Source organism: Taeniopygia guttata, chromosome 2 (genome assembly GCF_048771995.1).
Source record: "Taeniopygia guttata chromosome 2, bTaeGut7.mat, whole genome shotgun sequence".
NCBI lineage: Eukaryota > Metazoa > Chordata > Aves > Passeriformes > Estrildidae > Taeniopygia > Taeniopygia guttata.
This window is the reverse complement of record NC_133026.1, coordinates 23,624,827-23,651,001: the sequence shown is the minus strand read 5'-3', so window position 1 is coordinate 23,651,001 and position 26,175 is coordinate 23,624,827. Positions and strand designations below refer to the sequence as shown.

Sequence of the window (26,175 nt, the reverse complement as noted above, 5' to 3'; positions counted from 1 at the left end):
ACACTTGGAAGAATAAAAGAACGTAATAGCTTTGAGACTTCATGAACTATGGAGGGTTTGAAATTTTACAGGAAGGTGGCAATAGCGAAAAAGATGTCCCTATGTGTGTGGGCACGCAGTAACCATTATTCCAGCACTGGTGGGACCACACCTCGAATCCTGGGTTCAGCTCGGGGCCTCTCTCCAAGACACTGAGGTGCCAGAGCATGTCCAGAGAAGGGTCACAGGTCTGATGAGGAGCAGCTCAGCGAGCTGGGGGGGCTCAGGTTGGAAAAAAGGTGGTTCGGGAAGCCCTCATCGCTCTCTACAACTCCTGACAAGAGGCTGGAAACAGAAGCGGTTGGACTTCATGATCTTAAAGGTCTTCTCCAACCTTAGCGCTTCCTTATTCGCGCCAGCCTCTAAGGTGCCGCTACGGCTCACTGTACACTGAGCGCACACAGAGATACCAAAGCTCTCAGTTCTGCTGCAGTAACGAGAAGCCCCGGCCACGCAGCAGGCCAGGCCCAGGGCCTCCCTCTCTCCCTCCCGGGAGCCGCGGGACTCCAGCGCAGCCCCGGCCGCCCCAGCCCCTCACGGAGGCGGCTCCGCCCGCCCCGCCCGCCCCGGCACCTTCACGGCGCGCGGCCGCCACCCCTCGCGGTACTTGGCGCGCGACGCGCACGCTCCCAGCTGCGCGTGGTGCCGGCACGGAGCGCCCGGGCCCCCGCTGCTGCCGCCGGCCGCCATCTTCCCACCGCGCCGCGCAGCCCCCATTGGCTCCCTCCGTGCGCCGGGGAGGAGGAGCCGCGGTCCGCAGCGAAGGAGCCAATCAGAGGCGGGCAGCGGGGAAACGCCGTGCCCGCATTGGCCGGCAGTGGGCCGTACCACTGCCCCGGGGGTGGCAGGGAGCATTACCCCCCGCGCCGCCCCGGTAGGCGGGTCCGTGCCCGGGCGGAGCGGGCGGCGGCGCTGGCAGCGGCCATGTGGGGCTGTGGCGACCCCGGTGGAGCCGCCGCCGCCACTGTCGTCCTGAGCGGGACCCGCGACTGCTTCCTGCACCTGCCACCCGCGCTGGCCTCGCTCCTCCGCCTGCAGCAGGTACCGGGGCGGCGCCGCTCGGGGCCCGCGCGCAGGGAGGATTACGTGAGCGCGCCCCCGCAGCCTGTTACCGGGGCGGTACCGAGCCCTCCTCCCCGCAGCCGGGACCCCTCACGGGGAGCCATCGGGGACCCCCTCCTTCCCTCGCCTCCTGCGTGGCCCAGTGTCGTCATCCATTCCTAATAAAACCCGGGAATTTTTCTTCCCCAATGTGGTCTGGCACTGTGGGCATCTGCGTCTCTATCAATACGCCCTATTTCAACCAGTTTTCCTCGTAACCTGCTAGCGTTAAGCGAATAATGTGTAAATGATTAATTCAGGTAGGAGAAGAGGTGACAAATCCATGCAGAATCCTCATTCTTGGTGTACACAAATAAAATATGTGACTGTAGAAAGGCACTCCCGTCATGCAGAGCCCTGCTGAAGATGCGGGTTCAGCTGTAGGGAATGCGCCTTACACTGTAAATAACATTTCACACGTGGAAACGGGAGGAGAGGCACTGTGTGCCTCTTGTGCCATGCAGGCAGAACTGATGCCGGCCGAGCAGGGTGGAAAATGGCAGGAATGAGCCGAGAGGGATGCGAGCCAAGCTCAGGAGTGCTGGGACAGCCCCCCTGGGCCGAGCAGGCCTCCCTGGCCTGGGTAACCTCCTGTCCTCAAGGCCAAAAAGGGCATTTCACAATGGGAAAACAACACAGGTGTGCAAAAACCTGCTCGTTCACCTTTGGGGTATTAGAAGGAAGTTGGTGGAATTGGAAGGAATGCAGTAGTAAATGTGAGCTTCATTTCAGCTGCAGTTTCTGAGTGTTTCACAGATAGAGAGGAGAGGGAGTGCAGTTGCTTTGAAGTCTTGTAGTGTCATTCTGTACACTGTTTGTTAAGGTGGACTCCTGCTTTTGTTTAACCTGAGCTGCTAAATGAAAAGATGGAATCCTAGAAAACTTGATAGAAATAGCGTCTTAAATACATCTCATGAATAAAAATGTTTAAAAGGGGATAAATTGAATCAAAAGCAGAATCTTAATTACAGAAGATATTAGATAAGATCTTCAGTTTGATATTAAAATACCTGGGCAGTTCTGAAACAGCTTGATAAAATTATTTTGGTCTACATATTGTGATTTTTGGCTTATTCTAAATGTGTCACGGAAGCACTCTTTGGAGACTGTGTAAATGTTATAATTTTTGTGAAATCAAAGTCTACATTTATTTATTTTCCTCATTTTGGAAGTGCAAACATGCAGTTGCACATTTCTGTAAAATATTTTTTGATACCCCATTATGCAGAAGAAAGAAAAATAATGAATTTTCTTACTTAAAAATAGTCCATAAAAATTGAAAGCTGTTTGAGAATTGAAACCAGCACTCACTTCTTTGTTGAGAGTTGTGCAAACAAGGTGTAAAATCCAGATAATGGCTTTAATTCCTTTGATCTCTCTAATCAAATATGGTTTATGTTGTCTAACAGTCATCTCACTTAGCTGGTTTTATATAAATTTATTTTCTTTCTTTGAAACTCACAGGGCCAAGCTGTCAAAGTATCCTGTGCTCATCAGCCAGTATTTTTGAGCTGGATGGAAACCAGGCATCGAGGTCACCAGGGTGAAAATATTGCAGAGATTAACAGACATTTGGCAGAGAAACTTGGCATCACAGATGGAGAACAGGTTTGAAATGCTACCTTTGTTTTCTGTTTAAATAAAGAGCATATTGGAAGATAAGTGAAAAGGTAATACTACATGAGTTAGCTGTGACCTTATTTCGTGTATTTAGACAGTTTCTTCATTTACATCTGCTCATGAGAAAAGTTAGCTATCATGAAACATCTCAAACATGAAAAGATTTGCTCATTAAACCATTAACAATAACCTAAACCATGTTAGGATAGGCTTCTGGGTAGGTCTTTGCAGGGCTGGAACAACTATCTTCAGTGACATTAATTTTAAGAAAATACACGTTTAAGCAGTTGACAAATTTGGAATGGGAATATTTTGTTTGGAGTTCTGTTGTTTTAGAGTATTTCTGCATATTCTTGTTTAACTCACTTGGGGTTTAAATTTTCATCCCTTTTTCACCTCTTCACCATATGTCCTTTTCTCTTTGAGTGTTTGTATTCACCTCTTATGAATATATATCTATCTGTCTGTATCTATCTATCTACTTCTTGTAAATTCACCTCCTACTCTTGAACACAGTTAAACATCTCATAAATGACTCATTGAGAAGTTAGAGATGCTCGGGAGGCAGATGGAATTTTCTCGCATGGGACCACTAAAATCTCAAAATAAAAGGATTTCTTTTTCTATTAATAGGTAGACACTTAAACAAGAATAAAAAAGTACTGCTTTACACAGTGTTATTGTGTAGTATATTCATATTTGCCTATTTTCTCATATAAAAAAATTTGTTCAACATCATAGAAGACATCAAAGATTGTGGCTCAGAGCAGTGCATTATCTTACTTTGTTTACTTTTTACACATATTTTCTCTAGAAATTATGTGTCTGTTTGCAGAAATTTCCAGTTGAGTAGTTGAGCAGCCAGGCATCTACCCCTTTTAGTTCTAGCAACTTAATGCCTTCAACAGGAAAACAGTGACAAAGGAAATTGAAGAAAACCTCACCCAGGTGTTGCTGGGAATAATCATCTGTACAGTTGAATAAGTACATGATTAATTAGTTTCACCATTGTTTGGGATTCAGGAGTTACATGTTTGCTATATGATCTTCTTTTTACTGTGCTGGGGAAAAGATACTCCTCTCAATTATTGCTTCAAATGAAGGACATAGAGGATTTCAAAACTGATAGTTACTTTTGTAAAAGGTGACCTAACGTAATTCTCTCAGAGGATGGGTAACTGGTTTTACCTCAGGAAAAGAAATAGAGATGCTTCTTTGAAAATTAATTGCAAGATGTTGTTTGCAAATTGTTAGGGTTTTTTTGGGGTTTTTTTGGCAAATGCTGACTTTTGAAGTCTGTATTCAATGCATTCTGAAAGACTTAAGCCACAGCAGCTTTTACCATTCTTCCTGATTCACAGAATATTAAAACTGTTCTGTGGAGGTGGGGCTGCTTCCTATGAAGTCATTCATTAAGGAGCTGGACTTGATTTTCTATTGTACTTTTTTCCTTATTTTTCAGCTGGTTCTAAATTTATGCCCAAGTGAATTAATTTTGCAACTTTCTAAAATCCTGGGGATTTAAAAATAAATATTAAGAAATGGAAAGGTGGTTATGTGATCAAGGTGTATTAAAAATGGGTTATTTGTTACCACCTAATAAACTCCTGATGCTTTTAATAGTCACTGCTTATTGACATCCCCGAGCCTAATGGGATCCATTTCCCATCCATTGAGCATTCATCTGATTATGAATTACCTAGTGTCATTAGGATGATGTGTGTTCCAAGTAGTGAAAACATATAATGAAGGACATGTCAGTTTTCTAGTTGAGAGACGAAGTTTTTATATAAAAAATAAGGAGTTAAATATTTTGGTGTTACTTTTGCCAGGTTTTTCTTGAGCCCTGTTCCCATGTGTCCTCCTGTCAGCAAGTAGAGGTGGAACCACTCACGGCAGATGATTGGGAAATTCTGGTAATAAAACCCCTTCCATTGTTCATGTTCTTGTCTTGCAAATGACAGAGATTTTGACTTAAGCAGTTTTTTGCACAATGCCCCATTCCTTTCAGCCTCTAAGAAAATACGAAATGTGGTCAAGTTTAGTTGTATTTTATATTTCAAATGGTGTATTAGAAAAAGACATACTTTTTTTTTTCTTCAAATAAATGTTAAAAAGGTATGCAGTATTTAATTTATAATGGTATCACATTTCCCCAGGAGCTGCATGCTTCCTCCCTTGAAAGACATCTTCTTGACCAGATTCGAGTGGTGTTTCCAAGGGCCATCTTTCCTGTCTGGGTTGAGCAGCACACCCATGTTTACATCAGAATCGGTAAGCAGCGCTCAAGGCTCTCAGAGCACCCCCAGTAAGCTGCTTTGCAGGGGTAGATGCATTCATTGGCATCTTTTGCTCATACTTAGGTACACTTGTGCCAGCAGCCCCATATGGGAGATTAGAGCCATGCACAGAGCTTCTGATATGTCCCAAAACACATGGACCTGAGGAGAATATCACCAGCACACCTGCCACAGAAAGTGACATCTTGCTCAAAAATTTTGTGAAAAATAACATGGAACAAAAAGAAACATTAAAGGATCCTTTTGCCAAACAACCTTACTTAAAGCCTGGAGTCCTTGAACAGAGTAAGACTGATGAAAACATGATGTTTGGCTCAAATGTTCTCCCAAATATATGGAATTTTATAGGGAACATTTTCTCTAATCCATCTGAGCAGAAACAAAAGACTTCATGTGATAACGATGAAATAAGCCGCTTCAAAGACAAGCTGCTGAACTTAATTCACATGGATTCCATTTTTAGAGTATGTCAGACCCAGCCTCCCAGTGTACAGAATGTATCCACCACTCATGAATTTCTGAAACACAATGCTGTTCACGTTTTTCCATGGAGTTTAGAATATATTGATTTGGATCCAAATCCTGTAGTATCTTATGGAAGAATTAATGAGCTGCTTTCCCCAAGACAGCGCCATCAAGAAGCAAAACAAAATCTGCCACTTGAAAAGCAAAATCATTTGACTAGTACACAAGACAAAAACTCTTCAAATTCTAATAGTGGTCAAGCATCCAGTGAAGGATCTGTTGTTCAAATCGTTTGGAATGGATTTGAAGACCTAAAGAGTGTCATAGAGTATGGCCACGATGGAGGAGCCCTGCATGTTGGAAGAGTTTGGGTCAGTTTGAGCACGCCATATTTTGGGCTTTTTATTTTATAATGTTTTCTATTGGATAGTTGTGAACTGGCTACTTAATGTGCGATTTTGGGCTGTAGACTTTGTATTAATCTCTTGAGTTTACTTAGAAACAAATGCTTTTGATAGAGCTGTGCTTTGTACTCATTCTGGACTACATGACTTACCATCATCCTCCAAGATGTACAGTGTACTCTGGATTTCTGCACACTTAGCATATTTACACCAAATGAGGAAAATGCTTCAATGTTTTTGAAGGGAATATATACTTTCTTCACAATCTGTGAGTAGCAATTACATTAACAAGAAAGTGAAAGTACCTTTTTACATATATTCAGTACTGCATTATAAGACTCTTCATCAGTTAACTCTTTGAAATGTGCCTTGACCTAGGGGTCATCAAACTGTAAAGTGCTGCATAATGTTTGTGAGTCCTTTTATGCAGTCTTTAAAATACATCTTGAAGATTAATATCCAATAACCAGCTTGTTTAATTTAGCTTTCATATGCCATTTTGCCAGGTGGCACAAGTCCAAGTATGGAGATACTGATGTTGCAGCTTGTTCTGATAGAGCTACTGCCTGATTATGTTCTTTCTTTCTTGGAAGCACATGTGGGATCAACAAAAACAAAATGTGCTCCAAATCACCATTTGACTATTTTGACATAATATAATTCTCACCATTCACTCATTGCTGTGTTAAGAATGAGAATGAAAGCCTGCAGTGGTCTTTGCCATGAAATCTTTTGACAGGCATAACAATTTTCCAAATGCCAGCAATCATACAGCCTCTCACAGTTAAGAAGTATTTATGACGTGTTTTCAGATTGGTATAAATTTTAAAATAACACAGATTGAAAAGGAGTTTCCTTACAAGGGCAAACTGACTACTATGATTTAGGGAGAATGCATTTTCTGTCTCTCTGCTGCAGGTGTGCTTAGTTTTGGTCTCTGTAATGGTCTATGTATATTTACCTACCCATGTAAATTAATTTTAATCAGCAAATGAAATTAAATTGTTGCTTTTCTCCTATACTAAGAGCATTCTTGCAATGTTCTAAGAATTTCTTCTACTACTTTTTTGAGCTTTTGGATTTATTAATGTAGTAGAAGGTCATCTGTACTGAGCACTTTCACAAATGGGATAAAAGGTTACTAGAAGTATGCATGTAAGAGTAAGATTTGGATATGTTATAAAATCCTTCTTAATTTTCTTGAGGTTCCATTAGTGATTAAGAAATTGATGTAGTATTATATATGCAATGTTATAACCAGTTTACTTTCTAATGCTTCTTTTCTTTTTTGCTTTTATTTTAAATATTTCAGATTGCAGATGATCTGAGAAAAAAACTCCATATCGAAATACATTCAACAGTCCGAATTAAGTCAGTTGAATCTATTCCTAAAATTCCTGTATCTCTTACACTGCAACCCAAACAGAACTTAGTGAGTTGATATTACTGGTCACATACTTTTTCATGTACTGGGAAACGGATAATGTTGCTCTGGTCAAACTGGGGGCAGGGCGGGGGCTGGAAGGAGGACATTGTGTTTATTTGTTTTAATTTGCTAGATGATGGTCTGGAAATTGTCTATAGAAATAATTCCAAAGGATTTTTTTTTTTTGGTATAATTTCTTGTTTTTTCTTTCAACTATGTAAATTTAAGTTAATAGGTTGCTATGATCTACTTAAACAGAGCTTGTCTAGTATTTGTATTTTGATTAATGTACTGTAAACATCAAGCCGTTAAATTTTGGGCAAATTTGCTCTTGGTAAATAACTCCAGATAGTTACACTGCTAATTGTAACAGTTTTCTTTTAAAGGAACTGGTAGATATCACAGAGGATGGAAAAAAATTAACTTCTTAATTTTGACTTGTTGTTTTTCTGAAGTTATTAAAGGATGTAGCACTCTCAACTCATATTACACTTAAAATCATAGGGTTTTCCTTTATTCTCAAATGTTGAGAATTTCTGATGTCTGTCTTATTAAAAAGGATGTTGACATGAAGGAGACATGGCACTTGTTAGGAAAATACACATTTTTTGTTAAGTTAGGTCTCAAGTATAAAAAAATCACTTTCAAAATAACAACACTAATCTATAGTAGTTTTGCACCAGATTTTCATTTGAAGTACATTAATAGAGGTTCATACGTAGCAAATATTAAGTGTATGCCTTTAAGCCTATAAAAGAAACACAAAAGACAAAGAGTCCTAGAGTTAAGGAGTAAATATCCAGTTTAAACCTTCCAGGAGAAGACGTGCCTAAATTTTTCCAACACTGCAATGCCCAGGCAATTGTAGTGAAAGTATCATAATTTGTGTGTGCTGTTTAATCTTTTGCTATCTTTTTTTCTTTTCCTCATGGTTAGTACTTAATTTTTAAGTTATATCATTGAATCCCTCTGTTTTCCTATAAGGGAGACATATTCTGGGTGAGCATCTGTGACAGTGGGAACATACTTAGTACCAGTTCTCACAGTCCATCTGATGTATCTCTGGAATTATGTATTTCTTTGTAACTTGTCTGACACTGGCCTGATTATTTCCCATGTTAGCTTCCCCTCAAAGCTTTCAATGCAGCACTTGCCATTATAGCAAGGCTTAGGTAGGTTTGTTCTTCATCCCCGATATTTTTAACTTGGTTTCTTACCTACAGAAGAACTGCATTATTTTTTTTTTATATTGGAGATAAAAGGATTATTATTATGATCCTTGTGGATCCCTTCCAACTCAGAAAATTCTGTGATAGTCTGGCATTAATCTGCTAAAATCGTAAAAAAGAAATAGTTATGTATGCTCTTGTATATTTTAAAGACAGATTTCTCCTTTTCCTTTCTAATTCAATTAAAGGATTTTTTTTAGTTCTTGGAAAAGAGCCAGACAAATGCAGAATGAATTGTTACAGTAACTTTAATTGATTCCCCGTTTTCTACATGGGAATTAGCATCTGTGATTAGGAACTTAGCCAAGAGATATGGGATCTGGACTCAATTTCTTTTCTTATTCCAGGTTATCTAGATGATATGGAATAAGTTGTTTGGTCTCTCCCTGTCTGTTGAAGGTTGTTGGTGATGCCTCTGAACTGGCTAAGCCCAGGGTTCTTTTTATAGGGAAACGGTATGCAAGAAAGAGAGGGGTGTAGTGAGCACCTGAGATAAGTCTCAGGTTAATATCAATGCATATCTTCAAACCCAGGGTCTGAGCAATGCCCTTCAATCTGGGAAGGCAGATAAGTAAATCAAAAATATCAGTGTTCTGAGGGAAAAAATCTTTAGAGGTGGTCTGATATTCAGCTGTGGCCATAGCAGAGGCTGCACAGATACTTTCCCTAGAGCTGTTGATAGAAATGGTGTTTGTTGGCAAAATGCTATTTTCTAAATGAATAAAACTCTGATATCTTCTTCCATCTCTCTGCTGCCATAAGAGAAACAAATGCCTCATGCATCAGAAGAAAACATTTTTACTTACAAATGCCTGATTTTGTTTTATTTACCTTCTTCCTTTTCCCTATTTAGCACAAAGATATACACGAAGATGATGTTAAATGTGCATTCAGTTCTTGGCTGCGGGATTCCACTACTGATGATCACCCATGGATAATGACAAGCATAGACTGTGTACATCTGTCTGTTAAAGAAGGCAAGGATAATACTGTCCTGTCTACTATGGAATTTAATTAGCCAGTATGCCAATTAATTTTGGTATACACCTTTTAACATAACTGATACCTCTTCACATTGAAAGTGTAAACTTGAGTTACGTCTTAATATTGATTAACCTTTTTTAGTTTTCTTTTTGGATTATGCTGTAGCACCATTCTGATCTGTTTTACCTAGTGAGAAACAAAAGCTGAATTTATTTGGAGTTTTAATAGTTGTTCATTGTGTTTTTACAGGAATGGAGGAGTTTGTCCTTAGTGCAGCGCATCCTGCGCACATTGAAGAAATTAAGTCTGAGAATATTTTTGTACTAAATCCCACTTTGCTGGAAAAGACAAATATACAAGTAAATATCACATAATATCAGGTATCAAGTAATTTAAATTGTTATACTGGTTTAAAATATATTTCATTTTTATATAGTACATTTCAGTTTCTCTTTTAAAGTAAATAATGTCAGTCTATTCATAAAGTTATATCTTCATCCTTTGTGTCATTCTGTAGCTTGAGGGCCTGCTGAAATTCCAGGCATGCCATGCTTGTCACTGAGTGTCAGAGTTTGCACATCAAACTCTCAGAAAAATCAGTTAGAAGAGAGGAGAGTTAGTACTGTCCAAGTTTGAACATCCTTACACTTATTTGTATATGTACCATCCTTATATTTAGTTGTTCTTTCCATTGGTAGCTACCTACCACACTCACCCTGCCTTTTCTCTGATATATTTTGTGTGCCTTCTGTTTCTTCCATATTTCATTTCTCAGGAGAATTAGTATTTCTATTTAATATGAGAATTACTGCTTCCATTAGTAATTCCAGTTGATCTACTGCCCATTACTTCAGGGTTATGGTTATAGGAGTGGGATAATGTTTTCTTCATTTTTAAACATACAGTAAATTTTAGTGGAGAATTAAAGGTGGTTTTTGGCTGTTTAGAATAGAACTTACATGCAAAATTTAGAATTGCTGTTAAAAAAATAATAAAATGAACTTTCTTTTACTAGTACTAAAGTATAAGAAGGCTTCTAGAAATTGTTCAGGTGACTGGAACAAAATGCCTTTTGTAATAGCTATGTCAACATCTCCTACTAACCTGTTCTTACCTGTGAACCTCTGCAACCCTGGTTTGCCTGCCCAGCTTTCCATACTAGCTCTCTGGTGAACAAGATGAAAAAATTAATGCCAGGTGTTTTGTCAAGTTACTTTTCACCCAGTTAGATTCGTGATCAGTTTCACTATTCTCCCTCATGAGCTGTCCTGCCAGCAGGAGCTGGCAGGGGGAGAGCTGCAGGTAGGGGAAGAGACAGTGGGCTGCACAGTCTGTTATAAACAGCACTTGGCCCAGAATCTAATATTACATTATTAAATTACTGTCAGTGCTAGATTGTATTTTGAAAGTAGTTGTATCTCTTCAGTTTCACCAATGCACCTTTCTTTCAAGCACAGCAAAGCATAGATGCAGTGTTGTCTTTGCACAAGTTCAGAAATGGCTGGTCACTCCATAGCCTTCTTCTGTAGTTATATTTCAGCTGAAGTCCTAATTCTCCTTTGTTGTAGGTTCTTTTACATCCTCTAAGTAGAAAAGCTGATGATGACAACCAGCCACCTATGCCTGATAGAGACAAGAACCTTCCATACCACAAACTAAGCGATTTAGGGTGAGACATTTTCATAGAAAAAAACATGGGAGGGAATGGGAATGAGAGTTAGAAAAAAAATAACATCAGTGGAAATGCAGTATTTTGGAGACTATGCCAGATCTAAGCAAAACTGCATCTTCTGGCTTGTGTCAGGTTCACACTTTATCCTAGTTTATGCAAATGGTTAATTTTGTCCTTGAATGGTCTTACTGCAGTGAATAGAAAACTTCATATGTCTGAAGGTAGTCATATACTGAAAATTTTGGCATATCTGCCAGTAGGATGGAAGGTCTCAGAGCTGAGGCTGTCTCCGCATGGAAACTTAGAGCTGAGCTTTAGAAGAAATACTGATGTTCAGCAGTTTTTGCTGTTCTAAGTAGTATGAACAGACTTCTACATAGCAGCAAGGGACCGTGGGGTGATTTTAGCTGGGGTGTTCAAATAAAATTTATAAGTTGCAGTCTGCCAATGCATGTCCGCCAGCAACTTCCACCTGTTTACTTGTTCAACTACATTTAATAGTAAGTACCTCAAAGAATTGTAGTTCCTAAAAGTTTTGTCACAATCTTCAGCTGAGGAGAGAAATGCAGAGTGCTGCAGTCATAAGTACAAGGGAAAACAGCAGTACTGTGTAGCAGATGTGAAGGGATGGGGCAGAGGAGACATGAGAGGCTTGTAGTATTGTGATAGTGTGCTGGCAGTGCTGGGAAAGGTAACTGAGAATACAGTCTGTCAGCATTCTAACTCCCCCATAGTGCAAGCTTTTGCTGCCTACAGAGTGTGCACTGATGCTACCTAGGCCATTTATGTTTCCTTTCCCCTGTAGAGGAGTGGACAAATTAGGAACATCTTTATTTGAACACATAAGCCACAGTCTTCTGGGGCGTCCTTTATCTCAAAAGCTGGCTTCTAATGCTGTGGGACTGCGAAGTGGAGGGGTGCTTCTCACAGGAGGAAAGGTACTCACTTCTGCTTTCACCTGCAAACCCTTGCACATTGTTTTCCATGGTTACAAACTGGTTGACATTAGTTTGCTTTGATACTATGCACATTCAATAGAATAAAGAACAAGCTGAAAAACAGCAGTTAACAGAGATAATTCAGTAAAACATTACCTCACACACATACACGTCTGTATATATATATTTGTATGTATATATACACGCATATGTTTTGAAGATTCCTACCAATGAAATTTCAATAGGTAATTAATCTACTTTATATTAGGATAAATATCTCTTGTTCTTGAAGTATTTGGAAGAAAATAAGCATGTATTTTCTCTTGTGTTCTAACATAAAATGGCAGGGAAGTTGATAGTATTATTTTGCTGTTGCCTCTTACAATGATCCATTTAATGCCATATGTCACTGAACCTAGCAGATGTCTTAACACTGAAAGAATCAGTGGAATCAGAGCACTGTACTGGATGTATCCATTCTGAATTTCTTCATTACACTTAGGGCTTTAGTCTCTACTGAGTGATACAGAGACAGAATAGGTATATACTTTTATGGAGGAATAAACCCAGTGTATGTGCAGCTTCCCCAGCTTATTGACTGGTGCATACTGTGACAAAAATGGAGGAGCACATTGGCTCTGTCAATTTATTTTAGCTCACATTTATTTTTTTAGGGAAGTGGAAAGTCAACATTAGCAAAGGCCATCTGCAAAGAAGCTTTCACTAGGCTGGATGCTCATGTAGAAGTAATTGATTGTAAAGCTTTAAGAGGTATGACAATAGTTTCTTTTAATCTTGAATGTTTGCTCTACAATAGAGTCACAGTTATGAAGTTACTATATTTGGTCTGAATAATTTTTGTAGCATTTTGCTGTTTTCACAAAGATGTTTGATGCCCCACAATTAGTATCTTCAACAGTCTGATGAAAATACAGCTATTGTAGGTTTATTTCCCACTTCTGTCAGTTTCTGTCCCACATACCACCACCAATTCAAACCATGCTTGCCATGCTAATTTCTAATTTTTACAAAATAGGAAGAAGTTGCAAAAATTGGACTGTGTTTTTTCAGCTGTGCTAGCTGAAACAAATGTTTTATTAACAAATCATTTGTTAAAGGATACCTGTACTCAGTGAAAGAATAATACAGGCACCAAAGAAGGATCAAATGACCAACTGAAACCTGATTTATGGTGTCATATTTACTAACCTGTTGTATTCGGCAATAGGCATCTAACACTTGTGATTAGAGATTATGAGATGACTCCTTAGACTTTGTGAGTTCAAAATAATTATTTTACACGAAGACAGAAGAGCACAAAGGAGGCATTTTTCTGCTTTTGCATTTCACTGGCTTTTCTAAATAGTCTTGCTGTTACAAGGGCAGAAAATATTCAACTGTTTTCTTACAGAGCCCTTACATTTCCTCACTACATTTTTTTTCTTAAATCTCTACTTCAGCTGAAGTTCCTTGCACCAGAGAAAAGGGGAAAGACTGATGGTGAGCTAGGTCCTTTGCTCTGGAAAATTCTTCCAATTGCAGGATTCTTTAATAGCTATATTGGAATGCTGCTGATATTTCTCTGGTTTTAACTGTCTGGAAATTAGACTTGTAGGTTTCTATAGTGGTTAGTAAAAGACAATTAATCTCATTTTAGAATGAGTAGTACTTTCTAGTACTTTTTTGATTGAAGGTGTTGACTCTCTTCTTTAGTGATTGTTGATTCTGGTTTAATCTTGGTATCTGGATTTATAGATGTGAAGTCAAATTAGACAAAAGAAAACATTGTGAGCAAGATGTAGTCACTCTGATTTTTTCCTGATATTTTGTGTCATTCTAATAGTATTTTGTTTTAGGAAAAAGATTAGTAAACATAAGGAAACATGTGGAAGAAGCTTTTTTAGAGGCAGCATGGAGACAACCATCCATTCTTCTGATGGATGATCTTGATCATATTGTCGGAGTGCCTTCTACACCAGAGCATGAGAACAGCCCTGAAACTGTTCAAAGCAATAGACTTGCTTATGGTAATACTCTTCTACCTTTGTCTGGATAGAAATATAATGCAACTTAGAATTTCTTACCACTTGAGTTGTACTGTCCTACCTGAACAATTCTGTCTGTATCATTATTGCCTCTGGACCATGTGATATTCAGGCAGAGACTCACGAATTATGGTATGTAAGCATTTGTTGATCCCTAGCTGAATCAAAATAATACACTCTGGATCTTGGAGTAGTCCTTGCCAATGTGCATCCACCACTGCTGCTGGTAATGCCTGTTGTCAGTACCACTGCTAGTGCTTGAGGCTTCTTTGTTCTTTTTTTTTATTACTTATACAGCCAAATATGTTGCAAGTGATTACAAACTGCAGATGAACCTTTAATTGATAAGTTCTAATAAATTGATCTTTTGTTTTCCATAATTGTTCTTTATAATTACAGTGATGCATCAATTTGATACTTACTCACATTGAGAACCAGCTTATTTTAAATGAGTACCAACTTCTTTATCATCCTACTTAGTATACATTGTAGAACTTCTGTTTTGTTTTACAATGTAACAAATCACAACTGTTAAAAATAAGATGATCAGTTGTAGTTTGACATCCTGTATATACTTTTATTCCTGAAAGTCTAGGCACTGCTAAGTTGCAAATGAAATCTAAATAACCAAGATTAATAAAACCATAGCCTTGCATTTCTTAGCTCAGTTTGAGGGAGTTAGAATAATTTTTACTGAAATACTACTGAAATTCCGAAAATCTTACTATAATTTGTTCCTAAAAAATGTACTGAGTTACATACAGAATTGTTTGGTTTTCTTACTACTTTTACTTAAAGGTATAAGGAATACAACAGAGCTTTAGAGTTTTAAAGATGTTTTCCTTGATGATCTACCTTGCATCCTTAATTTTTGTTTACTTATATGTATTACCTTTCTCCTGGAGTGCTTATTTTCTAGGCTTAAGATCTGGGTTTTTCTCCTACAACTTTTTGTTTGCATGGAGGGAGTAATAGCATACAAAAGTAGATGCCATTGGTGCTGTTACAAAATCAGCTTTTGAAAAGCACTTTTGATGGCATTTTCTTAATGGAGTGTGCTGTCCTAGAGAGAATCACTATACCTTTTTTTTTTTGCTGTTGTTTGAAAAAAACAACTGTAAATGTGGGAATAAAAATAATATGTTACAAAGCTGTTTTATTTTGTGTGCACTAATGCTGCCCTCCAGGTTAGGGTTATTTTTGTTCTTTTGCAATTCATGGAGCAATATCTTCTGTGTTTAGTTTTGAAAGATCTGATGAAAGAAGTTATTTCCATGGGGAGTTTGATTGCATTAATTGCCACAAGTCAGTCTGAACATTCCCTTCATCCTTCCCTCGTTTCGGCACAAGGAACTCATGTATTTCAGTGCTTCAAATGTATCCAATCTCCAGATCAGGTAAATTCAAATAAAATTTTTTAAAATGTTGTTTGCCTTCCCAGTAGTCTCAAATATGATACTGGAACAGCTGCAAAAATAGTAGGTTACACCTGAAGATGAGAAAAAAATCTGGAAATATTAGAAGTTCTTGCATGATACTTAAGTACCTCAGAACTTATATCTGTCATTATAAAGTTAAATAAAGAAAGAGTAATACAGTGAAAACTCATAGTTGGCCCCACTCTTCAGTGGTAAGAGAAGGTATTCAGAGGGCGTTTCAGTTCAACATGAAATGAGTCAGGTTGTCTAACACAGGTGAGATATGCATGTCTCCTTGTTACCTCTAAGGGGATGCTGAAGCAGTAGCTTTGTAAAACATGTAAGTCATCAAGTTAGAGAAATGAAATTAAATGTGTATTTTTTCATAGCTCAGTGAAATAAGTATGTCCTTAGAACATGCGTATTAAAAATGTTATTAAAACTAAATGTTAATTTTATAGGAGAGTTTTACGTTTGTTTCCATATTAATGCTATTTCTCTACTTTTGAACATAGACCGGGTTGTAAAAAAATGATAGAGAAGAATGAACAGTATTAACTTTCATGCAGGAGAAAGCAGATACTTTGAAACTCTTGTCCCCTAATGATTCATTTGTATTTAACACGAGTTGTTCTTGTCTGTGTGTCTTCAGTCACAGGCCAGCTATTAAAAGCCACTGAGGAGGGGATGCTGTGTTAGATGCAGTTTAACTTTCTCCCACTTCCTGCAAGTCTGCTTGTATCGTTCTTAATACTAATACTAAATTAATGATGACTCACTGGAAAAGTCAAGATCTCAAAATACACCAAATTACTTGAAGTGTTTTTATCTAGCAGGATATATTGCATCTCAAACATATTCTTTGCTCATACTGACAAAATGCAATGTGTTCTTTTTCCTGTGAAACAGAAAAAATTGATGTAAAACAGTAGAATCTGGGGAGTGAGGGATATTTCATTATTAATGTTGAATTTAAAGTAGCTCTGGTGAGGTGAATATTTAAAGTTACAAAATGGGTGAATTTATTGAGGTGCAGCTGAAGCACTAGCATTTGTTTATATTGCTTAGGTTTTGTTATTTAAAGGGTTGGTGTTATGCAAATATTTAAGGAAATTTTAATAAATCATACCTATAGTAAACTCAATACACACTTGCTGCACAATTCTGTTTTTCAGAAGCAAAGATATGAAATACTGTATTCCATAATAAAGAAGAAACTGAATTCTGATCCAAAGGACTTCTCTGATCTTGACCTCCAGTGTATTGCAAAGGAAACAGAAGGTTTTGTTGCTAGGGATTTTACTATGCTGGTGGATCGTGCCATTCATACCTGTGCTTCTAACCAGAATGCATCAGATAATGGTGGTATGTCAACAGCAAAATGGCTTAATTCATAGTCTTACTTCTGTTATCTAGAACTGGTGGAATGATACAGAAAGAGAGCCACAAGTTTTATATTTTATGTTTAAATTTTATTTAATTGTTACATATTGTAAGGAGTTTGTTACTGGCAGTCTGTTTGTTTGGGTTTTTTTCAGGATTTTTTTTCTTTTTTTTTTTAAGCAGATTTGAACCTGTCAACTGTGGATTTCCAAAAAGCTCTAAAAGATTTTACTCCATTAGCTCTGAGAGATGTAAACCTTCATAAACCTAAAGACCTTGGCTGGGACAGGATTGGTGGCTTAAAAGATGTGAAGCAAATGCTCAGGGATACCATCATGTTACCTGCAAAGGTACTAAGTTCCTTAAAATTAGTTACTTGAATTTTGTACATAATGTTATTAGGGAAGAATTCTTTTTTAAGGTTTGGAAAGAGTTGGATAGAAAGATGACAGGCATGATTTTGTAGCTTTCCAATCTTCAACTGTCTTCAGCTACTGGGAAACACATACTCCTTCCCCTTCTCTCTTCTAAATACAAAAGGTAATTGCTGAGCTTTACTACAGAGCAAGTGTTGCTCTACAATATTGGAGTATTGCCATACTTGCCTGCAGGGCTTGTGATTAGGCTCTGTAAAGACAACATTTCCAGCTGTTTTCTGCAGTGCTTTCGCTAGAGGCCGATTTTCTTTCAGATGAATGCCAATCCATTAATTTCACCTTATTTTACTTTGGCCTTTCTGCCTTGCTTGAAACTTGAATGTTGAGATGAGCCATTGACTCTTCAGAGAAATGACTGAATGGTGTATATGACCATATCATTCAGTGATAAAATTGACTCTTCAGAACTACTGGTATGGAGAATATAAAGCTCTAGTCTATCCCTATTCTGGCCTGTTTCCTAGAAGATACTGCTTATTTGTATTTTAGGTACCTGTTAAACCTAGGAACCTAGTTCAGCACCAGGTAAACTAAAAGCAGTCCAGATCAGCTGTTGGGATAATACTGGGCATGTAATAAATCATATGCATTCTGTTTAGACAAAAAATCATCACTAGTCAGTGATGTTACAGTACATTATTGAGGTGTATATTTTAGAATATATCACATTGAAACTCTTTTCCAGTATCCAGAATTATTTGCCAACCTGCCCATTCGACAGAGATCAGGAGTTCTGCTGTACGGAGCACCTGGAACAGGAAAGACACTCTTGGCAGGAGTGATTGCAAGAGAGAGTGGAATGAATTTCATCAGCATCAAGGTAGCAACAGTTTAAACTTAATTGATTAATTTTATTAACTGAATTAAACAACTTTACATAATACCTGAAACTATGTGCTTGTGAGGTCAAAATACTACAGTAAGAAACTAACATTTAAGTGAGTTTCTGGATAGCCCTCTGAATATCTGATTCCTGGAACTTAACAGTTTTATTACTGAGAATTTTTTTGTATATCTATTCATTAGTCAGAATTATAAAATGTAATTAAGTGTTCTTAGTTTAATTTTTTTTTTTATAAATCAGATTTTGATTCCACTGGACAATGAAATTGAGCAATATATTTTAAACATTTTTAAAATACTGTGTAAAAATTTGCCTTGACATAATGTAACACATGTTCTGTTGTGGTACAAAAATGGGAATGATTACTTTTAAACAAGTTGACATGCTTGCAAAATTCTTCTGGTTTATCTAGACCCCTTGGCTTTTCTGTTCAGAGATAACATTGTCTTGGTTGCAAGAAAATTCAGCCTAGTACACAAAATACATGCTGATGTTGAATTACACATTAAAACTGAGAAACATGTCATGAGTATTGTTTTCTCATTATATCTTTTTAGGGACCAGAGCTGCTCAGCAAGTACATTGGAGCAAGTGAACAAGCAGTTCGAGATATATTTAACAGGTTTGTTTTGTAAAGATTTGTTATCAATAAATTTCACTGGTTGAAACACAAGTAAATAATTTTGTTGTCTGAAGAGAGATACGATATCAGATCACAAAAGCATCTGAAATAATCAGTTGTGCTGAACCAGATGGGTGTATCTTGGCAGGTTCAACCTGGCCATCATTGTTAAAGAACTGCCCATTTTGGCTCCAATGAGGAATGTGCTTTTGAAGCTGAACTCCCAGTTCTTTCCAGCTACAGTACATCATAGAACTATCTTGGAAAACACATAGTGAATTCCTTTCAGATAGTTCCAGAAGACAGATGACTGTACTCCAAGTAGTAATGCACACTCAATACCTAGGGTATATTAAACTTGGTATTGAAGTCCTCAATGCCAGTAGTTCTTTTCACAAATCTGCTCTTACTGGCCCTCAGTGCTCCCTAATGTCAACATACCCTACATAGCCTTTGCTTCTCAACTTATCATGTAGGCAGTCTTTTTAGCTGTCTGTAAGCCAAGAACTCATCTGCAGTGATTGAATTTTAGAGCTTTCATTTGTATTAATATGACAGTTGAGCACTTAGAAATGATAAAGTGAGTGCTAAGTATGTAATAAAAATGAACAGTGATTCTATTGCAGCCCAATTTTCTGAACTTCCTAAATTCTACAGAAAGCAGATTTTCTATTCTGTCATTAAATACAAATGTACTCTGAAGCAAAAAGCTTCAGTATTTCTAAACAATTCTACCTGTGAATGAAACTTAAACAGAAAAATAAGTATTGCTCATTTTTTTCCCTTTTAGAGCTCAGGCAGCTAAGCCTTGTATTGTGTTCTTTGATGAGTTTGATTCTATTGCTCCTCGCCGAGGTCATGACAACACAGGAGTCACCGACCGAGTGGTTAACCAGTTATTGACTCAGTTAGATGGTGTGGAAGGCCTGCAAGGTACCAATTCACCTGTGTGCTCCTTTTTATGCTGAAGTTTAGCAGATGTTAATGGCATTTTTCTGCACTTTCCTAAGGAGTTTATGTGCTAGCTGCTACCAGTCGCCCGGATTTGATTGATCCTGCTTTGTTAAGGCCAGGTCGACTGGATAAATGCCTGTACTGTCCACCTCCTGATCAGGTGAGGAGACAAATAATTTCACACGAGAGGCAAGATAAAAATCAGACTAATGGGTTTTATTCTCCTTTTCTTTATATGTAATAGCATTCCAAACTTGGAAAAAGTGGACTTGATTTCCCAGCTCCAGTTATACAATGGGATAAATTCACTGATTTTAATGTGTTGTCACATAACACTGGGGAAATAAAAGGCTGTTTACCATAGTCTTCTGGATCAAGTAATATCCTGTGGATCTAGATGATTTAAAAAATAGGGAACTAATTTGCAGAAAGAAACTAGATGCAATGTAGTGTGTATAATGTTCTCCACCTTTCTTTGAAGTATGAATCCAGTGGATTTGACATTCGCTTAAACTATAGCCAGTCCTTAGAGGTTGTACAATGTGTGTCCCTGATTCCCCATTTTATGAGAAAACATTAGCATTACTTATTTTCAGATTAGTTCATACATTTAGTAATTACCACCACATCCTTTCATTCTGAAACACGTACGATCATTCTGTGCATTCTTCTTTTCTTTTCATTTTTTTCTTTTTTAATTTTTTTTTCCTTTTTCCTTTTTTTCCCTTTTCTTTTTCTATTTTAAAGTTCTGGTTTAGAGTAAGATCATTCAGATAAACAGAAGCATTTCACTTTCATCATACTTTTCTTTACAAAAGGACATATGAGGAGCAGATCTCACCTTCATATTTTTATGTATTTCATATATAAAATCCCAGATACTGACTCGATATATTAGAGAAATATATTCTCTGTATACTGCATTTGGTTAGGGTAATATCTTTCTAGTATTAGAGCAGTATCAGTCAGGACAAGGAAAAGAACAGGTTACTTTACTGACATTTTTTTCCCTTTTTTCCAGAATTCACGCTGTGAAATCTTAAAAGCTCTCAGTCATTCCCTGTCCTTGGCAAGTGATGTGGACTTTCAGGATGTTGCAGCAAAAACAGAACAGTTCACAGGGGCTGACCTAAAAGCTTTATTATACAATGCCCAATTAGAGGCAATCCATACTAATTTAAATTTAGGTTTAACACAGGTAAATAAAACTAATACAAAAGAAGTCTCCCCTGTTTATTTTTATGTTTATATGTTTAAAGAGTTAATTGTATCAATGTGTTTTTTTAGCAAAATTATATTTTTGTATATTTTTGTACAGAGGATTAAGATTTTAAAATGTTTTCAGAAAAATACAAGAATAATGTAATGAATTGGTTTAAATACTTCTTAAACACAAAGTTGTTCTCATTTAATGATAGGTGTTTATTGTTAAATAGATATATGTAAGCCCAAATGTGTTCATCACTGTTGTGAGGAACAACTAACAGATTGACAGGAGGGATCCCACACTGAATTTCTTAGGAGTAGATAGCAAATTCAGTTTTGAGATGGCACATTTTGGATGATGGAGGAAATGACAAATTGGTGTGTTTTGGGGAGTTGTTCCAGCAGCTGGGTTTGACTGAGGTCAGGAGAGAAGAGGCAAGAGGATGGCATTACCTGAAACAGCCAGCTCTGCCTCATCTTCCAGATACCAGCTAGTACTTGAACTTCCAAAGTCCAGGATTCCATCCTTGGTTTTTACCCCTCATGTGACTCACTGTCACATCCTTCCTCATTTAATCTCTGTTCAGCCACATCTCTTCATTCATATTTTTAACCAGCCTGTCCTCTGGTTCTAGCTGGAAAGGAGTAGGCATGGCTTCCACTACTCAGTAGCCAAAGGGAAGGCTTGGGTCAGGGGTGCAAAATGAAGGAGACCCTCTTGAATTCTTTTTGCCATAGCTGTTACCAAGGAATTGAGCTCTGAGGATGTGACTCTTAGTATTGCGAGGGATCTCCAGCACGTATTCCCTAACACTCCCTTCACTTGTAGCATCAGTAAGTAGTTGATAACCTCATGATTATCCATCATAGGAAGAGATTACTGTCTCAAACGTTGGTGTCCAGAGTGGTGTGCACACACCCCAGAGAAAGCACAAGGTAGTCCATTGATGTTGCAGGAGGAAAATACTAGAACTTCAGCGGTACATGTATAATTTACAAATAATATCTATTTGCTTGGTAGAGTGCACTCAGAAATTTTTGACTGATAGAGACCATCGCAAGGTTTGCAGACACCAGTTTAAAGAAGCAATTCTGTTTTCCACATCAGCATCTAAAGTGTGTTTGCTGTAGACTAAAAATGAGTACAGCAGTTAGGCACTATAAAAGTAGACTCACTTCAGCCTCCTAGGGCATTTTACACAAGATACTTATTTGCCTGATGGGTAAAGTTGAGACAGAAGTGGTACAGTTCTACAACATCACACATACATGAACTTTCCCAATGCTTCCTGTTACTGAGAGTGTGAGGTAGTGGAAAAAATAAAACCTTAAAGTTACATCCTGAAACTATTTTTCTATCGTGAAGACAGAAAGTTCTTAAAGGTATTAGATTTTCTTAGAAAAATACTTAGAAATATGCTCCTAGAGAAAGACAGATTAGAGTAAAATGTAAATTGATACTCTCATTTGCACTGTATATGAAATCTTGTCATGTATTTCTGATTCTTGTTTGTTATGAGTTAACTCTTGTAATGTTCTGGTTTTTGTTACAGGATTTTGGATCTAGTTCTGATAGTGACTTCAGTCTCTCTTCCATGGTTTTTCTAAACCACAGCAGTGGTTCAGATGATTCAGCAACAGATGGAGAAGCAGGGCTAGAGCACTCTCTTATTTCTTTAGATATGTCTGACTTGCTTCCTGAAGATCCAAGGTCCAACATGTATCGTCTTTATTTTGGAAGCTCTTATGAATCAGAGCTGGGGAATGGAACTCCTTCAGAACTGGTAAATTACTCAATGTTTTAAATTTTCTAAGTATTATTAGTTGAGAAGCAGAAAAAAATGTATGATTTGCCTGGTTCAGTTTATAAATACAATTATGTCTGCTTTGACCTTCAGACTGTCTTCATATTATACTTAGTAGTCCACAGTGAGGAAGGAGATAGAAGGACGTGATCTGAGAAAATACAATATGGACTTCTCTGCAGCCTTGCAGGAGTTTAAAGTCAAAACCACAAAGTACTGCTTAATGCCCTATAACCTATAATTAAGCAAATTGCATTCATGTTATATTTTGCTCTCTGATCAAGTGGCTTGTTCCCTTCTGAAGTTCTTCCAAACACTAAAACAGTTCTTGACTTTTTGGTGGTTGGTTTGTTTGTTGTTTTTTCTTTAACTTAGTTTTATTACTAAAGAGTGACAACCCAGCTTTCAAGAATTAAGTCACAGTCTCAAGAATCAATGAACCTTCTTCAGTTCCCAGTAAAATGTGCATTAATAGAATAGTCAGACCATGGAATTGTGAAAAAGAACAGAATTAAAGCTTAACTTCTATCATTATCTTTAAGTAGAATTCCTGATGTTGCACATAAAGCAGCATGTTCTCTGGCCAGCTTGCAGGTATGAATGTGCAGGTTGGCTGCCCAGTACCTGCACAGTGATCAGGTCATCTCTTGGCTTGCAGGTCAGCAGAACAGGGTATGCTGCCTCTGAGCTCCTTACAGTGAGCACACAATTTCAGAGTTTTTGTGTGATCTGTAGGAAACACATTTTCAAAATTAATTTCAATCTGTTGTAGAACTGTAGAACTACTACAAATAGTAATTAAAGTTCTTAGACTCTTGTTTTCAAAATTGTCTTTCATTGATTCTTAAAACCAAAAATAACTTACTTTGAGATTAGAGAAGTAACTACTGACTGCTAAGGTAGGTGCTTTAGTATATTTTATCTATTTTTATGGGTGATAGTATTTGATTATATTTTATTTGATTATATTTATATATATATATATGTTATCTGTTTTATATATTTTATATTTTTATTTTAATATATATTATACATATATAAATATATATATAATATTTTTTATATTTGTATATATATTTTTTTATATTTTATATTTGATAGCATTTGATTATATTTTATGGGTGATAGTATTTGATTAATGTAACTTTAAAGACTTTGTTTTCCTCTGATTGTGGAAATTCTTCAGCAAGGATTCTACAAGGACTTTGATCTCTTGAAGTTGTTGAATTGCAAAGGTGTTTACTTATCAGTTTGGAGGGATGAATATTTGGAGGTGATGAATATTTAAATTCCAAAGCTAACTACATAAACTCGTTCAGATCTCAGAACCACTGATTTTCCTAAGTAATTATGGACTTAGCAGACTTTTATTCTTTTTTAGATGAGCCATTACAAAAATAGTTGTGTATTTTCCAGAGATGAAACGCTTTATTTTCAAATTTGGCCTTTTGCCCAAACATTTTGGCATATTAACTTAAATCTTCCTGTTCAAAAAATTACATATGTAATGTATTTTAAAGAGAAAGTACTCTTTTTGCCAGTGGAGGCAAGCTTATATTGGATTATAGGCTAATTCCTAATAATGGAATTGTTCCTTTGGATCCAAAATGAGTTAATGTATTTCTTCTTGTGATCAATTTAGAGCTCTTTGTGTTTGTCCGGTCCAAACTCCATAACTTGTGACCTCACTAGCATCACTCAGAGAGATGTTGCATCCTCACAACCTGCAATGCTTAGAACAGCTTCTCAAGAAGGCTCCCTGGAGAACCAGGAGCAGCAAGCAGAGCACCTGAGGACAGAAATCAATGCTAGCAAGGCCAATTACAGAAGCAAGAATGGAGTATGACACTTTTTAAAATTATTATTTAGTCTTAATACTTCTCTGTTGTTTTTCCACACTTCTTGGTATTTCAGTAAATAATTTCTGCAATAATATTAAATACTGTGTAATGAAAGTGGCAAAGATAAGTGATACTTAATTTGAGGAGAATAAGCTAGATGTTAGCATTCATGTAATTCAACAGTTATTTCTGTTATTTATTAATATGGAGGGAGGAAAGTTGTGACTTTTTTTAATACATTTGTCTGTACATGTAATGGGGAGGTTCCATAGTTAATGATGTTGATGGCACTGTGTTTCTGTAGAAATTTTTCACTGTCTGTTCATGGCTCTCTTTTCAAGGAGGACAGCACCCTTAATCAGGCAGTGCTTCCCAAGACCACTATAACTATTACCCAGTCTCATCTGCTGACTGCTCTTCAGGGTATGAGACCATCCATTAGTCCAGATGACTGGAAGCATTTTATTGAACTGTAAGTTTGTTTTTTTTTTTTGTTATTTTGAATTCAGTGGAGATGTGGTCTTACCACATTCCTTATACATCAGAAACACAATAGTTTTAAATAAATGTGGGGACTGGCAGCAGATAGGTGATAGCCTTTGACAGCAGTTTTTTAAGAAGTATTAAGTTACGTAGTAGGAAAGGAAAACTATTTTACCAGTGAATTGTCTTATTCATGCAGGACCTAGAAATAACAGACCAGGACCCCTGGATATTATGTTAAGAGCTCTAACAGTACAAAGAGGCTCTTTAAGTTCCAGGTCTTTCCTGCTTCCACTTAGTAGTAGCTCCTTGTATTTTCAAATGGCTGGACTTTGGCCCTCTGTAGTGATCTTTGTAGCTGCGGTCTTTGGGAAAGGCAATAATCTGTAGAAGTGTAAACATACTGAAAAGGAGAATGTGCCTCCTTGGACATGGAGGCCAAAAAGCTGGGAAAAAAACCAAAATAAGCAGGGCAGAGAGCTCTCTGAGTTAGGTGTGTGGGTGATAACTCTTCCAGGTCCCCAGGTCTGAGGAGACAGGTACTTTTCATTTGCTTAAACATTTACTTAAATATCTGGAGTTGTGTGGTGCATTAATATGCATCTGAAGAGGCAGACACAAAACCCACATTCCATAAGAATTTGCTAATGTCTTTTTTTTTTTTGTTTCCAGGTATGATAATTTTCAGAATCCCAAGAAGAGGAAAGTACAGATTGGTGCAACATTCAGACCAGGACAAAAAATGACTCTAGCTTAGTAATTTATATTTGCTTGTAATTGCTAAACTGTAACTTGAAATGACAGATGTGATTAAATCAGATTATTTATATTCATATAGATTTATTAATGCAGCAGTTGGAGATAAGTTTCTTTTAAAATAATATGCTGTAAAATTATGTGACATTTTATTTTGAAGAAAATTGTCCTCCTTTAGATTGATATTAAATTTTTTGAGAACA

At 37.3% G+C, this 26,175-nt stretch overlaps 2 protein-coding genes across 5 annotated transcripts in view; one reads left to right on the top strand and one right to left on the bottom strand.

The window, feature by feature from the left end:
* The window catches only part of RBM48 (RNA binding motif protein 48), a 5,988-nt gene extending 5,214 nt beyond the window's left edge, over positions 1 to 774 (bottom strand). Inside the window, exon 1 of one of the 2 annotated variants that reach the window (XM_004175507.6) lies at positions 613 to 774. In XM_004175507.6, coding sequence (XP_004175555.5) covers positions 613 to 756 — 144 coding nt within the window. In that variant the 5' untranslated portion in view covers positions 757 to 774. The other variant, XM_072925531.1, reaches the window with a different exon arrangement.
* PEX1 (peroxisomal biogenesis factor 1) lies at positions 756 to 26,175 on the top strand. 3 transcript variants are annotated; one of them, XM_030266950.4, is made up of 24 exons: positions 890 to 1,080; positions 2,605 to 2,748; positions 4,593 to 4,676; positions 4,920 to 5,034; positions 5,124 to 5,896; positions 7,242 to 7,361; positions 9,438 to 9,561; positions 9,818 to 9,927; positions 11,137 to 11,237; positions 12,046 to 12,178; positions 12,853 to 12,949; positions 14,035 to 14,205; positions 15,466 to 15,620; positions 16,817 to 17,006; positions 17,208 to 17,374; positions 18,147 to 18,281; positions 18,863 to 18,927; positions 19,718 to 19,860; positions 19,938 to 20,041; positions 20,903 to 21,079; positions 22,641 to 22,871; positions 24,535 to 24,732; positions 25,075 to 25,205; positions 25,889 to 26,175. In XM_030266950.4, the coding sequence occupies exons 1-24, from the start codon at positions 964 to 966 to the stop codon at positions 25,971 to 25,973; spliced, it is 3,870 nt and encodes a 1,289-aa protein (XP_030122810.4). In that variant the 5' UTR covers positions 890 to 963; the 3' UTR covers positions 25,974 to 26,175. The 3 variants fall into 3 exon arrangements, with proteins under 3 accessions (XP_072781625.1, XP_072781624.1, XP_030122810.4); XM_072925523.1 differs by lacking the exon at positions 24,535 to 24,732 and having other exon boundaries at positions 889 to 1,080; XM_072925524.1 differs by lacking the exons at positions 11,137 to 11,237; positions 12,046 to 12,178 and having other exon boundaries at positions 756 to 1,080.